Source organism: Brassica napus (genome assembly GCF_020379485.1).
Source record: "Brassica napus cultivar Da-Ae chromosome C9 unlocalized genomic scaffold, Da-Ae chrC09_Random_40, whole genome shotgun sequence".
Classification (NCBI taxonomy): Eukaryota; Viridiplantae; Streptophyta; class Magnoliopsida; order Brassicales; family Brassicaceae; genus Brassica; species Brassica napus.
Genome location: NW_026014397.1, coordinates 7,585 through 26,547, shown reverse-complemented (window position 1 = coordinate 26,547; position 18,963 = coordinate 7,585). Strand labels below are relative to the sequence as shown.

The window sequence follows — 18,963 nt, the reverse complement described above, 5'->3', positions numbered from 1 at the left end:
CCAAAGCAAGCATCGAAGCTTCTCTGATTGTCAAATAGACTCTGCCGCCGATTTGCTGACGAACTTTGCTTGATTCAGCTTGTGGAATACATGCCATTAGGGTTAACGATCACGAGCTGCAAATCAATATCAAAACGATATTTATTCTATCGTTAATTTTGTTCTATAGATCGGGGACGATTATAACTTTGTAAGAATATGTGATTTACCTCAATACAATTTGGATAGATTATTATGGAGCTCCACCAATGCCGTAATTCCCGATGTATCAACGTTCATTAAATCTGTTAATTAAGAAAAAGGAGGAATGTTATAAAACAAAATAAATAAAAATTATTTTTTTCTTATAATACTAACAATCATATAGAAAACAGTTGAAGTTAGTAAAAGAAGAGAATTGAACCTACGATCATTTTAAAAAGAAAAAATTATATTGTATATAGTTTTGCATTATTTTATGCAAGTCCACTTACTTGACATATCAAGGACTACAAAAAGGATCTTTCTCTCATCGTTGCTCATTGTGTTTTCATCTTCTTCTTCCTCGTTTATCCATCTCATTATCCTATAGGAACGTAGATGCTAAATATATAAAATAAATTATAACTTTGTAATCAGTCAATATGGGCTCAACCTATGTGCATCAATACCTTTCCTCGATGGAACTAGCATTAGCAAAGCACAACAATGCAGATTTGACACGACAAATCAACACTCTGGGAGTCTTAACCGACATAGGATACTGATCAGTATCTGCAAAAATGTCGGTCCCAGGAATTCTTCCGAGCGTTTCAATCCCTGGTCGAATCGATATGAGTATGATCTTGGCAAACGAAATAACCACCTACAAAGATACAATCAATTAAACTCGATCTTTATAATAAAAAACATCAAAGGTATTGTTATAACTTTATGACTTAATATTTGTGTATATTTTTTTAGACGATGTTTATCCGTACCGCAACGAGGAGTCCGATCTCGACAGAGCCGAATAAAACGCCAAAGAAAGCTCCAATGAGAGCAAGAAAGTCCAATTTATCAATTTTCCAAATGTGAATAGCTTCATTAATGTCGATTAATCCCGGAAGTGCTGAAAGGATTATGGAGGCGAGGATCGCGATTGGAGTATAGTAGAGAAGCCTCGTTAAGCACTCGAGTGCTACAAAAACTGTAACCGCCATTACAATGTTCGACATCGCCGTCTCACACCCGGCAGCGAAGTTCACCGCCGTCCGAGAGAAAGAACCTAAAGCAAAATTGTTGTAGGAAAAAAATAAGATGACGATTTTGCCAAATTTAGGTCGCCAGAACACGTAATTTACGTATATAGAAGAATATAGTTACATTTACATGTATCGATGTTTATATTTAATTAAAATAAATTCTCACTGCGATGGTCATTTAAGTTTTGAAATTATTTTTCTTATTGTTATTTAATAGTAAGATCTAGCTAGGAAGTTCACAAAATAATACGTAAGCAAATTGTATTCATCCACCAAAATGACTTTTATGTGTTATGTCAATCGTATATATAGTAGGATACTGATATATCTCCATATTTAAAGAAATGCAGATTTTGTTAAATTACCAGTAGCAGCATAACAAGATGTTAAGGAACCAAGAACATTCATAAATCCAATGGCCACCATTTCTTTGTTTCCATCGAGTCTATACCCTTTTATTCCCGCGAACGACCTTCCCACCGCAATGGCCTCCTGATAAAAATGTGTAATTAATTAATCAAAACAATAATAGAAAATAAGTAATTAATAGTCAAACGTTAATGACTCACGGTTAAAGCGACAACAGCAACGATTAATCCGATTTTAGCGATATGTCCAAGATGAGGAGTATTAAACTCAAGATCGTTAATTGATATGGGATTAAGACCTCCTTTGATATGCCTCACTGTCTTCACGCCATGCTCGTCGGCTTTAGTGAGAAACACCATTAACGTTGAAACTACGACGGAGATCAACGGAGCTATTGCCGGTAGCCAAAACAGCTTTTTGTTCTTTTTCCCCTAATATACATATATTCCATTGTTAAATTCATTTTATTATCTAACACTTTTAGTACCCTATACATATGTATATTTTTAAACGTGAAGAAAAACAATATTTTAGCATAGTATGTCATTATATATTTATTGCTAATTGGTCTGGAACGAAAGCACGTGAACCTTCATATGGTAGACTCAGATTGAATCGAACCAAAAGTTAAGAATTAGTGTTAGATTTATTAACCAAAGCAACTTTAAATTTTACTTACGATGAAACGAGCGATAAGGATAAAACTGAGGAAAGAACATCCGAGGATGAAAGTATGAGGACTCCATTGTTGATGACAAGATCTCCAGACAGTTCGAAGAACAGAAACAATGTCAGTGTTTGTGGTGAAGTTAGTGATACCAAGCAAACCTTTAAGCTGTTGGAGTCCTATTACAATGGCTGCACCACCCATGAACCCTACTATGGCTGCGTGCGACAGAAAATCCACGAGAAACCCCAATCTGAATATTCCGAAAGAAGCTTGGAAGATTCCAGCGAAGAAAGTTGTTGTCAAAACGAGTTTCGTGTAGCCTAAGGGATCTGTTTCTGGATCGATTAGTTCCTGCAACATTGAGGATAAAAGGAGAGATACCACAGCCACTGGTCCGATTGCTACCTCTCTTGATGTTCCCATCAATGCGTATATCAACGGTGGCACCACGCTCGAATCTGTAAATGTGTAACGCTCCATATATAAGTCTAGTTCAAGACACATTTAGAATTTCGACTGTATCAAACACATTTTTTTTATCAAGCAATAAAAGACACATGACTTTTATACATAATATAAACTTACATAGGCCATATTGAGGATCAAGCTTTGCAAGAGTTGCATAGCCAATGCTCTGAACAAAAAGAAAACAAAAATCAAAGAAATTACTTAGATCTCCAAACAGATCATCATTCTTTAGTTTTTATAAAATAGATACCTGGGGAATGCAAAGGCTAGCTAGGGTTAGACCAGCCATGAGATCGTTCTTGAACATGATGAGTTTATAGTTTCTGCACCAACCAAAGATTGGGAAAACGGCTTGGAGGATAGAGAGGATTCGTTTAGGGAGAGGCTGTTTTTGAAGAGACTTGAACCTTTTGGCTTTGGTTAGGAAAGATTCTTTGACTTGGCTTTTAAGCTCATGCCACGGGCTAGGTGGTTCAGGACAGTCGAGCAGCCACTTTGACCGGTCATGTTGGTCTTGACGTGGAGGTGCGGCTGCAGATGAACCTGAGTTTGCCATGGCCATTTGGATCATATGTGCAGGATTTGAAGTGTTTGGGAGAACTTGAGAGAGAGATTCAAAACTCTTTTTTTTGCTAAATAGAGATTCAAAACTCTCTGAATCTCTTTCTTTCATCTTCTTCTCAATTTATGTGGTTGCAAAGAAGTTTACCTATGAAGTGAAGTTTGGTTGAGCATTCAAAGTGTGAGGATGCTGAAGTGAATTGACCGATTCTCTAATGTTTATATACACAATAGTTAGTGGAATCTCATGGTGCCTATTTATTTGTTAATTAAACTGGAAGCACAAAAGTGATTTATTTTCTGAAAAAAAAAACTTGTTAAAGTTTAAATATATGATACTGAAAGAAGGTTGTACAAAATACTTTTCCTGTACATGAAATGAAATATCATGGGTTATTCGTGTTGTGTGCCAGAGGTACTAGTTATTCGTTCCAAACGTTTCCAATTTCAGGATATCTAAAATATTAGCTTTAGATAGTGTCAAGCAAAATTATAAACACAAAGCTTCTCAAACCCATTCCCAGAACTGTCTAACTCAACAATTCCAAACACGTACTTATTTTATCATTTTTTGGGTTCTTTGGGACTATCGTGGTAGGTAAAAATGAACTGGAGCCTCAAACACAGCTTCTCTTATCTACACGTTTTATGTGATCCATAGGTGAAACATATTATATGAGGTTAATAAATAAATTTGATCAAAAATTGCTTAATGTTTTAATACTTGAAATGGTTTAGAAATTGACATTATTCATTGGACTTTTGGATACGCCAATGATGGAACGTGCGATGGGTTTTAAAAGTGAAGTGGTTATGCCATAGCCAATGGATGATATGTCTCTGTCTTTGTCTTGGTCGGACCAAGTGGAGAAGACACTATATGTGTGCATCGAACTTCATGGGTCCAAATTAGACCAAAATCAAATCCCTCGAAATATTTCTTGCACACGTATTTAATGTTTTTCTTTTTTGGCGAAATTATAAATTTGTAATTTGAAACTCGGGTTAGACGGTGTCGTACGCTTTTGGGCTAGTCCACTCTTTAGCACTAAGCAAATTAATTCCGGTGCCGACCAGATCATGGCTTATCAAAAAAACAATTGTAATTTGTGGACCCTAAGTCGTTTGTATCATGTCTAATAGGGATGTAGCCTGTAGAGCGTGATTCTATAAGTTTTTAATCCGAACTTTGTAATGAGCTATCTACTTTGTGAATAGGAGAAACGAAGATTCACATAAGAAGGAAACAAATCTTATCATACACCACTCGCATTTGTTATCTCGTGACATTCTCAAAACAACATGCGATCATTTCACCATATATTTTAAGAAATGTGTGTACGTGTTCTTTAAAAAAGATGCCTCTAGAGCAATTGCGTTTCTTCCCCCAATCCGCTAGGCTATATATCTACTTACACTCTAGCAAATTTAGTTATTTGTTTAAAAACTCCCTCAAATGTAATTAACTTAAACTCTACGTTAAAGTATAACCGCTAAACTATTTATCGAGCAAATTAGAGTAGGCCAAATCAATATATTAGCTGTATCCTTTGAATATTTGTTCAGTTTTAATATGTTTCAGGCCCAAAATAACTAGTATATGCACGTCTATATGATTAGTAATGCAAATTGCATGTGTAAATGTTTATCATATGCGAAATCTACGCATGACGAATTGTAGATTTCCATAGCCGTAGCATTTTGAACCCATAACTTATTTTTCACACTAGCATTCTTACTTTATTAGGTACAGAAAAGTTTTGAAATCAAAATGTACACTACAACAAAACATAGTGAATTCTAACCAATTTTCTGACCACTTAAGTTGGTCAAAACTGTTTCCGACCATAAACTGATCATTTAATGACGATCTAAATAAATGGACAAAAAGTGGTCGGCAATTACTGACCAAAAAAACTGGTTAAAAAATGGTCAGTAATTTGTGACTGAATTTTGACCACTTTATGATCGTCAGAATTTTGGTCAGAAACTAATCAGAAAGTGGTCAGGCATTTTAAAAAGTTTAGTTGTTCCCAACCGTTGGGACAGTGGTCGGAAAATGATCAAAAATCTGATTTTTCATTTAGTTTGCAAACTAGCCGTTAGTCATATATCATCTATATAAGGCAATTGATTCATTTGCAATCTACAGACAGATACAAAGTTAAGAAAACAGCACTTAAAATGTCTTCACATATTTTTAATTTTCGTAGATGGATGTACGATCAATGGGATTCAAATGGGCAAATTTCAAAAGAGTTTGCGGAAGGGCTTAACGAGTTCATGCGTTTTGCCGGAAATCAAGAGATTACTTTGAGAGAAGGTAAGACGTTTTGTCCTTGTATTCGTTGCGATAATAGTAAATTCATTCCTATTGAAAGAGTATGGAATCATTTGTATCAATACGGATTTACACATAATTATAAAATATGGTATTTTCATGGGGAAGTTGATACCGGAAATATGCCTAGTACTAGTGAATATGTGCCGGTTAATTTTGAGGAACCTAGAATGGTAGTTGAATCTAGTGATACAATGCAAATGGTAAACGATGCATTTCGTGAAAACATCTCTTCATTTATAGAAAACGGAGAGAGAGTTGAGGAACCAAATTTAGAAGCAAGGAGATTTTTTGATATGTTGGATGCAGCTAAGCATCCAATATATGAGGGTTGTAAAAAAAATCATTCTCCTTTATCGGCTGCAACTAGGATGATGACCATAAAATCAGATTTTAATTTGGCAGAAGACTGTGTAGATGCAATTGCTGATTTTGTGAAAGATTATCTCCCCGAAGATAATATGTGTCCATCTTCTTACGACGAGGTCGATAAACTTGTTTCGGGTCTAGGTTTGCCATTTCAAATGATAGACGCTTGCATCGACAACTGTATGATTTACTGGAAAGCCGATGCGAACTACTTGGCATGTAAATTTGTGGTAAACCCCGATTTAAGGTCACTAGTGGAAGAGCTAAGGTTCCATATAAACGTATGTGGTATTTGCCATTAGCTGATAGGCTTAAAAGGTTATATCAATCGGAACGCACAGCAAGTGCTATGAGATGGCTAAAGAGCACTCAAGTGAAGGAGAAATTGTGCATCCCTCAGATGCAAAAGCATGGAAGCACTTTCAATCAATTTATGAGGAATTTGCATCAGAGAGCAGAAACGTCTACCTCGGATTATGTACTGATGGTTTCAACCCATTTGGAAAACATGGAAGGCAATATTCATTATGGCCAGTAATTTTCACACCTTACAATTTGCCCCCCTCTTTGTGCATGAAACGAGAGTTTCTATTTCTCAACATACTTGTTCCTGGTCCAGAACATCCCAAACGATCTCTTGATGTTTTCTTACAGCCGCTGATTTATGAGTTGCAAGAGTTATGGGCAAATGGTGTAGAAACATTTGACATTTATGCAGACAGAACTTCAAGATGCATGCAGTACTTATGTGGACTATCAGTGATTTTCCCGCATATGGAATGTTGTCTGGATGGACAACACATGGAAAGTTATCGTGTCCACATTGTCAGGATAGTACTGATGCATATCAGTTGAAACATGGAAGAAAGACGTGTTGGTTTGATTGTCATAGAAGATTTCTACCGAGTTCACGTCCTTATCGCCGAATCCAGACATTGTTTACAAAGGGAAAAGTTGTTCATGATCCACCACCACCAGAGTTAAATGTGCATCTTTTTGTTTTTACATCGAAGGATCAAACATCACTAAAATTTCCCAACACATACCAGTTACTTGTGTCCAAAGAAATCATTTGAGTGTTATATTTGGTGTGTCTCATTACTCTGTTTTCTCTTAAATTCCATCAGCCACTTTAGTTTTAATCCCAAGTTTTGGTGAAGACTATGATTTGAAGCACTTTCTTTCTCGTCTGTCTGTTTGTATATATATTTTAATGAGCATGTAACGATGTTGATACACCCTAAATTAGGGAAATATCACTCAATCGGACTTAAGGGATATGAACTCGCCAAAAGGGAGAACTGGTGGATTGAATGGTGACACAAGAGGGGCGGAGAGTCTCTTGATACTACCGAGCTTCGATTGTTGTTTGATATGACGCACAAGTCCAACAAAGGAAGAAATGATGGATCGAAGGGTCGCACAGCAGATGCGGAAGGCTGCTAATATTCCCGAAGCCAATTTGTTGCCGGATGCGACACACCGGTCCAACAAATAAGCAGTCTCGATCCGTTGCTTGATATAACGCACAAGTCCAACGGGAAAGAAGTGTTACTTGGAGCTAACCACACCAAGAAACGAGAAGTGAGAATCCATCTCAAGGTTCCAAAAATAATCACTTAAATCTTATTTTATTTCATTGATCAAATGGCCTTTATATAATAGGCAAGGCATACAAAAAGACTAGCCAAACATAGAAATTGGCAACTTATAAAAACTAGGAAGACTTGACCAAAGACTTTGAATTGACCAAAATCATAAATGTCTTGACTTGACCGAAATTGAAGGATTGTAGTCGTAAAACTCTTCGGCTGGTCTCGTGCTTCCACATGATCGACGGTCTCTGAATTACCGTCAAATTGATATATTATATGACCATCACTTATAATTTCTTGTTGGTCCTTTCTTTCTTTGGGCTGAAACTTGTTCATAAACACATTTGCAATATACTTCAAGCCCATCTCGTTTAATCGCAAACCCATAAGCCAAATCTTCTTGATTTGTTTCTGCTGCTGATTCGGGGTGCATCATTCCCTCCTCCTTTAAAAAGATTTGCCCTCAAATCTGTCTTTCTTTAGCTTCAGATGGGATGATCTCTTGGCTTTCCGTAGAATATATATATATATTTTTTTAAAAAAAAAGAAGATGAATGGTAGAAGATGGATGAAGAAGATGGAAAGATGAGAAAAATGAACACACAAGTACCGGTTGAGTGGCTCTGATACCACTTGATACGTCCTAGATTAGGGAAAGATCACTCAATCGGACTTAAGGGATATGAACTCGCCAAAAGAGAGAACTGGTGGATTGAATGGTGACACAAGAGGGGCGGAGAGTCTCTTGATACTACCGAGCTTCGATTGTTGTTTGATATGACGCACAAGTCCAACAAAGGAAGAAATGGTGGATCGAAGGGTCGCACAGCAGATGCGGAAGGCTGCTGATATTCCCGAAGCCAATTTGTTGCCGGATGCGACGCACCGGTCCAACAAAGAAGCAGTCTCGATCCGTTGCTTGATATAACGCACAAGTCCAACGGGAAAGAGGTGTTACTTGGAGCTAACCACACCAAAAAACGAGAAGTGAGAATCCATCTCAAGGTTCCAAAAATAATCACTTAAATCTTATTTTATTTCATTGATCAAATGGTCTTTATATAATAGGCAACGCATACAAAAAGACTAGCCAAACATAGAAATTGGCAACTTATAAAGACTAGGAAGACTTGATCAAAGACTTTGAATTGACCAAAATCATAAATGTCTTGACTTGACCGAAATTGAAGGATTGTAGTCCTAAAACTCTTCGGCTGGTCTCGTGCTTCTACATGATCGACGGTCTCTGAATTACCGTCAGATTGATATATTATATGACCATCACTTATAATTTCTTGTTGTTCCTTTCTTTCTTTGGGCTGAAATATGTTCATAAACACATTTGCAATATACTTCAAGCCCATCTCGTTTAATCGCAAACCCATAAGGCAAACCTTCTTGATTTGTTTCTGCTGCTGATTCGGGGTGCATTAGATGTGGTTCTCTAGAATATATTACAATATCGGTTTGCAAGAATACAAAAGAAACTATCTAGTTCCAGGAATCAAGATCATAAGTTCCTGAAATCAGTAAACCAAAAATAAGAACATTCATGTCTTATTCAGTTACCTTACTTCATTGGTATCTGTTGAGCCTCTCTTTTTTCCACTCATGATACTCGGCCAGCCAATGGTGTCTCTCTGTCTTTATCTCTGACCTGAAAGTTCTATGGATCTGAATGAGTACCAGAAGAAGCGTTGATGAACAGCCTGCTTGCAATCAAAGAGGTTATGAGTCTGATGATTGTGCCGATTTTAAATGTGGTCAGGCGTCAAGATATAGCAACTTAGCGTGAATCAGCAGCTTCCTCAAAATTATGGTAGACCTTTTATAAAAACTTGTTCACTAATGTATTTAACACGACCACAAGTTAACCCCAAGACCTTAGTGTACAAAGTTTAACAGAGAGTTCGTTCTTACCTCCAAATATATTTGTTGCAACAACCATCTTTAGTTCTACATCAGAGTAGCGCCTTTAGTTGTCCTTCTGCACAGCAATCCCGTCAAATACACTCAGGTAGACAGTCAAGTGCCTGCAGAGGCCAAAAACCATGTTTTTCATCCTTGAACAAACGTGCAAGTCGCAAATGTGTGTAACGGGGTAGTTAAAAAACATGCAAAGTTGTCATCTACCTCCTTGTGATTGTCATGAGACGTAGAGTACTCTGGATCTCTTCGTTGTAAATCGTTTTAATGCCCCTGACATCACCAACGAAGTCTGCTAACCAAACAACTATTAAGGCTACTTGGCGGTGAAATTTATAATCATTATATGGAGCCGTTGTAAAGTATGGTAAACAATTCAAACCTGGAAAACTAGTGTTGTCTTGGCAAATAACATGAGGTGGTTGTAATTGAAAAACCAAAACCTTTCCATGGGATCGGGTCTCTCGTTTCCGCAAGCCCAACGAAGACGGTATGTTCCGTGAACCTAATAGAGACAGGCGCATCACCAAACTTGAAGTTCGGATTGCTTCTGGCGATATCAAAAACACTTACTCATAAACCGAGCCTTCATTGAAGGTGTTAAAACGGTACACGTTGATTGACCTTTGGATAAGCATAGCCTGCAAATTGAAACGATGGATCAGCGTACTTCAAATACTGGATCAGCCTCCCAGTATCTCAGCAGCCTAGCCTCCACAACCGATGAACACCTCCCGGACTTCGAATCAGAAAAAAAACACCCTAGAGTTGGCCATTGAGAGAGATGAGTAGCAGAGAGAGAGGAAGAAAGCAAGATCTCCAAGGGGAATACTAACCTATTTATAGCGGAGATTATAGACTTCGGACATGGAAATGACTCATTGAACGGCTCTTAGTGGTTGTCGACATTAATGTGAATAAAGTCGCTATCCGTTACGGGAAGATAGAGAACAATTGATCGCCATCATCGCCGCCGAAATCGAACTCGAACTCAGAGCAACGAAGGATGAATCTAGGGTTAGCGCCGTATGTCGTCGTGTTCCCAGGGCCTTGAACAGAGGACGTACCAAAGCCCACTTTTGTTCAACGGGCCAAAAACGAAAATAAACCAGTACGGTGACTAAATAAATGACGTGCTGCGTTTTGTAGAGCGGAACAAGTGTCGGCACGACGTCGACCGAATTAATGACGTGACATCCGACGTAGATCCCTTGGGAGAGAAAGAATCTGTACTGACTCTCAAAGCCCTCTAAAACGTAAAAACTAAAAATGACAAAATTGCTCAAATCTACTAATTATAGGGCTGTTGTGGTTAGTTTTAGTTTCGGACTAGATGCCCATTAGTTCGCATCCCTCTAGTCCACTAAATGGTTTCACGCAATAACATGGGCTTTGGAGTCCATAACACCCATGAACCCAACTCATTGGACTACTAAAACTACTATCTTCAACTTATTATTGTTTTTGTTTTTAGGGTCGTAGTCAAAAGTCAGAACTCGTTGATATATTATGAAGTCAATTCAATTCCGCTATCTTTATGAAACAATATTAAATGCATCATAACCTATATTAAGAAAATGTGACATCCCCACAGTAGAAAATTGTACATTGCGGAATTTGAAGTGTTTGTTAGTAGTTTCTGTTTTTTAGAATTGTTTATTAGCGATTCGAATCATATAGTTAACACTTTTACTAGTTTTACATAGGCAGGGACGTGTAAACATAAGCCTTAGCAAATCAACTTTACTTTCAAACTTAATAAGATTAATTCAGTGAACCTAGACGCATATAGTATAATCGGTGAGGAATCAGGAGAAGATCGTGTATAAAACAGTAGTCCCCATTAACTCTAATAATTAGATCTCAAAAGGTGGAATAGACTATTTTAATTGAGAAACACCATTAACCCTCCCAGTATTGAGCTTCTCTCTCTTGACTTTTCCAAGTGACATCATAGTATCATACCCTATAAAGTCTCATCCACTAAACCAAGGCCATCATTATCGGGGATCTTAAGTTGATTTTTAAAGTATTTAAGACTTAAAAAAAATAACAATTAACTTAAGCAATGTATCTTAATTAAGGGACACAAGATACGCCTCTTAGAAACACGCTTCGCGTTGAGAGAAAAAAAAAAACAGTTTCAAGTCACAAAGAAAACCGTTTGTTGCTCTCCTCGACGACGAAGCAAATCGTCGGTGGCTCTCTTCGACGAAGCAAATCATCGACTTGCCCGGAGTTCCAGACGACGCCGTCCGGTTTGAGATGTGACTGCTGCGAGATCACCGGCGTGGATGCCAAGATGAAAGGTTCTCATTACCCCTCTTCCCACCACCACCACCACCTACGAGTAATCATTCTCTCCATTGCGTTTTATTGTCACATATCTATCCCTTTTGTTTTATGAGTACTTGGATTAGCTAGTCCTTAATTTGTGTTTGAAGTTTAGACTTATGATGGTTGTGTGAGTCCTGCTTTTGTGATTTCTATGGATTTTAGTGATTCATGTCACTTGTTTTCACAAAGTTGATTCCTTTTTTATAATGTAAGAATCTGTTCAATTTTGTGTAATTGGGTGGTTTTTGTTGTGCAGAGAAGAAAAGAAGATGTAGTAAGGGTTTGGTGATTCGTGCGTCTTTGTTTGGCGTTGGAGCACCTGAGGCTTTGGTTATAGATTTGAATGAATTGATGTTTTGGTAATTCCAGAAAGTAGCAGCGTTAATGTTATAGCGTTAATGTTAAAGTAGCAGCGTCATGTTGTGATTTATGAATAATGGTCCTACATTTTCAGGTTCACCATGGCTTCTATAGTGCTTACTGTAGATCCTAAAATCTACACTAAGTATTTGATAGTGTTTGAGATATAAAACTAGGGAAGAAAGAACTTCGTGGGGGACAATATCCTCAGAACACAATGATAGAATTAGGTTCGATTCGTTGAAAATGAACTTTGTTCTTCGTGTCAAACAACATCGAGATCTCGGAAGAGAAAAAGGATCGTGACTGAACTCGGGATCGAGCTGCCTACGTACCCGTCAAGGGATCAAGTCTGAACGTAGTTCGGTTATTGTCATCTCGGGTGAGATGTCGATTTTATCGGTCTTGTATCGTTTGCGAACGGATGATGAATCTATAAGAACTCGGATCGGTTACATATGATCTCGTTAGATCAGACATCATATGAAGAGCTCTCGTCTTCTTGTTGAGGTCTCGTGAGATAAGAAGGATTTTAGTCTGATCAAATACATGGCTGTAATTGATCCGTAAAGCAAGCAACAATACGTTGTTGATCCCGTTCCTTGTCCCGTTGTTGGTTCGATTTATGTTGGAGAAGTGGGATGATAATCAAGAAAGCACGTGTCTTCTTCCTTGTATTTTTAGTGTCAATGTTCATGATTCTGTTTATTTCTTTTGTGGAAAGTAAAGTGCTCCAGCCCCCCCTGCAAAAGCCATCTCGTTCCTCTTTTATAGGAGGGTGTTGAATCTTCTAAGTTTGGTGAGTTTGTTACACGTGTTCCTCATATTTAGCTTTGACTTCTTTCTCCATTATTCAAGTTATGAGCTACCTTCCGAGATATGGGGGATCTTTTAGACTTAGTCTTTGATCCAAGCCAAAGATCTCATTTTGACTCGTGCGGGCTCTATGGGCCGATATTACGTCTCTCTGGGCTGGTTTAAACTCAACTCGAGTTAATGCTAACCGGTATTCTAATTCTTTTAGCGGGATGGATTTAGTACGAAATCCAGTATCAACACTTACCACAATTCAACGGTTAGGCCTGCAATTTTGGTTCCTTTGAAGTTGTTAATTGACTTGTGTTGAGATGTAAGCTTGCATGTAATGAAGAGAAGAAAACGTTCAAGTCATGACATTTGCTTGTGCCTAATACCTTCAGGATCACACATGACAGAGATATAGTTCCTCATCTGCCTCATAGTGATGAGAAATGAGGTGGAGAGGTACAGCAGGAAAGATTCAAAGGGTAACATATTCCTGTCTCGGACAGTTCCTTCCACTGAATCGAAGACTATACAAAACCGAAGTCTCTAACTTATAGGAGCTAGTTGGTTCTTTGATTCTTTGTGGTTGTAAAAGATAGTGTATAGATAATAATCAAGAATTTGTAAATAGGTCAGAAACTGGACCCAAGTATGTATATATGTGAATGAATATCAGTTGGATTGCTCTGTTCTTCTTTCAGATACTATTGCCAATCAATCAGGCCAGATCGTTGTAGCTGCCTGCGGCTTTATGGTTCATGTCCTCGTCCGATCCTAATATGTTGACCCTTGCTGTGAACCTAAAGCCGAGCAGATCCTTGTCTGAATGTGATATTCAGTTTCTGCAAGAGTAGACAAAACATGTTTACTTGCCTCCTTCCCTGAGGACCAGGGATCACTAACTTTAGTCGTCCATAAAACTACAAATGGTAAACAAATAAGCTTATTTATTAAAACCCTTAATCAAACTACTCGACTTGTAAAGATTTGTCACAGACTTAAGAATCAAATTGCTTGTGTCTATATGAAGTTGTATGTATAAAATTTTATTCACAACACCAAAGTATCGAAACGAGTTTATATCGAAAGAAATCGTGAAGAAGGCTATATACGTTTATGGAATTATTAAATTTGGACGTGATGAAGACACCAATTGGGTTCAGATGTTTCTTTCAAATTATTCTTGATTTTTTTACTAATCTTTGTTTTTATGTTTTTATTTTAAAATCTATGTTTACAATGTTATCCTTTAATATGTTTTATATAATAAATACATTTTATCTTAAATAAAACAATGTTTAAAATTTTTTATAAGAACCCTTAAATAAGATATTTGCATTGGAAGACAAAAATTTACAGGCTTTTAAATAAAATTCTTAACACATATTTATTACTAAAAAAATGATTAAGAGTCTGGAAACTGATTCACCATATACCTTTGCTCCTTGGATTAAGATACATTGAACTTAGACACACGTGTTTTTCTCTCCAAATCGGTTTATACTTTGTAGTTTTTATACGCAACATCGTTGAAAATTAGTGATGGAATACTAGTATACTGCTAATAAGCGACTTTGCAGATGGAAAATTAGATCATCTTTAACAAGCGCGTTAACATTAATACATTACAAACACAATATTTATCCAGCGACATCTATATTTATACATTGTTACCGAATATAGTTACACACCCATCGATCGGCACACTACAGATTGCATGACTTTATTTATCACGATCGAGCTTACGTACCAAGGCACTCTACATAGCACATACGTACTTAATAATTATTCATCATCATGCACACGTCGCATTTTAAATTACTAAACTCGCATGCAACAATCCGTAAAACACGCATGTTGATTATATTATTTTTCTCAAACTTTCAGTCCAAAGCAAGCATCGAGAGCTTCTCTGATTGTCAAATAGACTCTGCCGCCGATTTTGCTGACGAACTTTGCTTGATTCAGCTTGTGGAATACATGCCATTTAGGGTTAACGATCACGAGCTGCAAATCAATATCCAAAACGATATTTATTCTATCGTTAATTTTGTTCTATAGATCAGGGGACGATTATAACTTTGTAAGAATATGTGATTTACCTCAATACCAATTTGGATTAGATTATTATGGAGCTCCACCAATGCCGTAATTCCCGATGTATCAACGTTCATTAAATCTGTTAATTAAGAAAAAGGAGGAATGTTATAAAACAAAATAAATAAAAATTATTTTTTTCTTATAATACTAACAATCATATAGAAAACAGTTGAAGTTAGTAAAAGAAGAGAATTGAACCTACGATCATTTTTAAAAGAAAAAATTATATTGTATATAGTTTTGCATTATTTTATGCAAGTCCACTTACTTGACATATCAAGGACTACAAAAAGGATCTTTCTCTCATCGTTGCTCATTGTGTTTTCATCTTCTTCTTCCTCGTTTATCCATCTCATTATCCTATAGGAACGTAGATGCTAAATATATGTAAAATAAATTATAACTTTGTAATCAGTCAATATGGGCTCAACCTATGTGCATCAATACCTTTCCTCGATGGAACTAGCATTAGCAAAGCACAACAATGCAGATTTGACACGACAAATCAACACTCTGGGAGTCTTAACCGACATAGGATACTGATCAGTATCTGCAAAAATGTCGGTCCCAGGAATTCTTCCGAGCGTTTCAATCCCTGGTCGAATCGATATGAGTATGATCTTGGCAAACGAAATAACCACCTACAAAGATACAATCAATTAAACTCGATCTTTATAATAAAAAACATCAAAGGTATTGTTATAACTTTATGACTTAATATTTGTGTATATTTTTTAGACGATGTTTATCCGTACCGCAACGAGGAGTCCGATCTCGACAGAGCCGAATAAAACGCCAAAGAAAGCTCCAATGAGAGCAAGAAAGTCCAATTTATCAATTTTCCAAATGTGAATAGCTTCATTAATGTCGATTAATCCCGGAAGTGCTGAAAGGATTATGGAGGCGAGGATCGCGATTGGAGTATAGTAGAGAAGCCTCGTTAAGCACTCGAGTGCTACAAAAACTGTAACCGCCATTACAATGTTCGACATCGCCGTCTCACACCCGGCAGCGAAGTTCACCGCCGTCCGAGAGAAAGAACCTAAAGCAAAATTGTTGTAGGAAAAAAATAAGATGACGATTTTGCCAAATTTAGGTCGCCAGAACACGTAATTTACGTATATAGAAGAATATAGTTACATTTACATGTATCGATGTTTATATTTAATTAAAATAAATTCTCACTGCGATGGTCATTTAAGTTTTGAAATTATTTTTCTTATTGTTATTTAATAGTAAGATCTAGCTAGGAAGTTCACAAAATAATACGTAAGCAAATTGTATTCATCCACCAAAATGACTTTTATGTGTTATGTCAATCGTATATATAGTAGGATACTGATATATCTCCATATTTAAAGAAATGCAGATTTTGTTAAATTACCAGTAGCAGCATAACAAGATGTTAAGGAACCAAGAACATTCATAAATCCAATGGCCACCATTTCTTTGTTTCCATCGAGTCTATACCCTTTTATTCCCGCGAACGACCTTCCCACCGCAATGGCCTCCTGATAAAAATGTGTAATTAATTAATCAAAACAATAATAGAAAATAAGTAATTAATAGTCAAACGTTAATGACTCACGGTTAAAGCGACAACAGCAACGATTAATCCGATTTTAGCGATATGTCCAAGATGAGGAGTATTAAACTCAAGATCGTTAATTGATATGGGATTAAGACCTCCTTTGATATGCCTCACTGTCTTCACGCCATGCTCGTCGGCTTTAGTGAGAAACACCATTAACGTTGAAACTACGACGGAGATCAACGGAGCTATTGCCGGTAGCCAAAACAGCTTTTTGTTCTTTTTCCCCTAATATACATATATTCCATTGTTAAATTCATTTTATTATCTAACACTTTTAGTACCCTATACATATGTATATTTTTAAACGTGAAGAAAAACAATATTTTAGCATAGTATGTCATTATATATTTATTGCTAATTGGTCTGGAACGAAAGCACGTGAACCTTCATATGGTAGACTCAGATTGAATCGAACCAAAAGTTAAGAATTAGTGCTAGCTAGATTTATTAACCAAAGCAACTTTAAATTTTACTTACGATGAAACGAGCGATAAGGATAAAACTGAGGAAAGAACATCCGAGGATGAAAGTATGAGGACTCCATTGTTGATGACAAGATCTCCAGACAGTTCGAAGAACAGAAACAATGTCAGTGTTTGTGGTGAAGTTAGTGATACCAAGCAAACCTTTAAGCTGTTGGAGTCCTATTACAATGGCTGCACCACCCATGAACCCTACTATGGCTGCGTGCGACAGAAAATCCACGAGAAACCCCAATCTGAATATTCCGAAAGAAGCTTGGAAGATTCCAGCGAAGAAAGTTGTTGTCAAAACGAGTTTCGTGTAGCCTAAGGGATCTGTTTCTGGATCGATTAGTTCCTGCAACATTGAGGATAAAAGGAGAGATACCACAGCCACTGGTCCGATTGCTACCTCTCTTGATGTTCCCATCAATGCGTATATCAACGGTGGCACCACGCTCGAATCTGTAAATGTGTAACGCTCCATATATAAGTCTAGTTCAAGACACATTTAGAATTTCGACTGTATCAAACACATTTTTTTTATCAAGCAATAAAAGACACATGACTTTTATACATAATATAAACTTACATAGGCCATATTGAGGATCAAGCTTTGCAAGAGTTGCATAGCCAATGCTCTGAACAAAAAGAAAACAAAAATCAAAGAAATTACTTAGATCTCCAAACAGATCATCATTCTTTAGTTTTTATAAAATAGATACCTGGGGAATGCAAAGGCTAGCTAGGGTTAGACCAGCCATGAGATCGTTCTTGAACATGATGAGTTTATAGTTTCTGCACCAACCAAAGATTGGGAAAACGGCTTGGAGGATAGAGAGGATTCGTTTAGGGAGAGGCTGTTTTTGAAGAGACTTGAACCTTTTGGCTTTGGTTAGGAAAGATTCTTTGACTTGGCTTTTAAGCTCATGCCACGGGCTAGGTGGTTCAGGACAGTCGAGCAGCCACTTTGACCGGTCATGTTGGTCTTGACGTGGAGGTGCGGCTGCAGATGAACCTGAGTTTGCCATGGCCATTTGGATCATATGTGCAGGATTTGAAGTGTTTGGGAGAACTTGAGAGAGAGATTCAAAACTCTCTGAATCTCTTTCTTTCATCTTCTTCTCAATTTATGTGGTTGCAAAGAAGTTTACCTATGAAGTGAAGTTTGGTTGAGCATTCAAAGTGTGAGGATGCTGAAGTGAATTGACCGATTCTCTAATGTTTATATACACAATAGTTAGTGGAATCTCATGGTGCCTATTTATTTGTTAATTAAACTGGAAGCACAAAAGTGATTTATTTTCTGAAAAAAAAAACTTGTTAAAGTTTAAATATATGATACTGAAAGAAGGTTGTACAAAATACTTTTCCTGTACATGAAATGAAATATCATGGGTTATTCGTGTTGTGTGCCAGAGGTACTAGTTATTCGTTCCAAACGTTTCCAATTTCAGGATATCTAAAATATTAGCTTTAGATAGTGTCAAGCAAAATTATAAACACAAAGCTTCTCAAACCCATTCCCAGAACTGTCTAACTCAACAATTCCAAACACGTACTTATTTTATCATTTTTTGGGTTCTTTGGGACTATCGTGGTAGGTAAAAATGAACTGGAGCCTCAAACACAGCTTCTCTTATCTACACGTTTTATGTGATCCATAGGTGAAACATATTATATGAGGTTAATAAATAAATTTGATCAAAAATTGCTTAATGTTTTAATACTTGAAATGGTTTAGAAATTGACATTATTCATTGGACTTTTGGATACGCCAATGAT

At 37.0% G+C, this 18,963-nt stretch overlaps 2 protein-coding genes across 2 annotated transcripts; both read right to left on the bottom strand.

The window, feature by feature from the left end:
- Nucleotides 1-210: 210 nt before the first annotated feature.
- Nucleotides 211-3,595, bottom strand: LOC106427077 (sulfate transporter 2.1-like). Its single transcript, XM_048771039.1, has 10 exons — nt 3,373-3,595; nt 2,981-3,342; nt 2,848-2,896; nt 2,272-2,720; nt 1,793-2,023; nt 1,589-1,715; nt 960-1,246; nt 651-844; nt 474-565; nt 211-284 (listed from the first exon to the last, which is right to left on the bottom strand). Exons 1-10 carry the CDS (start codon nt 3,401-3,403, stop codon nt 211-213), a joined length of 1,896 nt encoding a protein of 631 aa, XP_048626996.1. The 5' UTR covers nt 3,404-3,595.
- An 11,021-nt stretch (nt 3,596-14,616) lies between these two features.
- LOC125595099 (sulfate transporter 2.1-like) lies at nt 14,617-18,402 on the bottom strand. The gene is made up of 10 exons (XM_048771040.1): nt 17,904-18,402; nt 17,771-17,819; nt 17,195-17,643; nt 16,712-16,942; nt 16,508-16,634; nt 15,879-16,165; nt 15,571-15,764; nt 15,392-15,483; nt 15,126-15,202; nt 14,617-15,030 (listed from the first exon to the last, which is right to left on the bottom strand). Exons 1-10 carry the CDS (start codon nt 18,294-18,296, stop codon nt 14,899-14,901), a joined length of 2,031 nt encoding a protein of 676 aa, XP_048626997.1. The 5' UTR covers nt 18,297-18,402; the 3' UTR covers nt 14,617-14,898.
- Nucleotides 18,403-18,963: the final 561 nt, after the last annotated feature.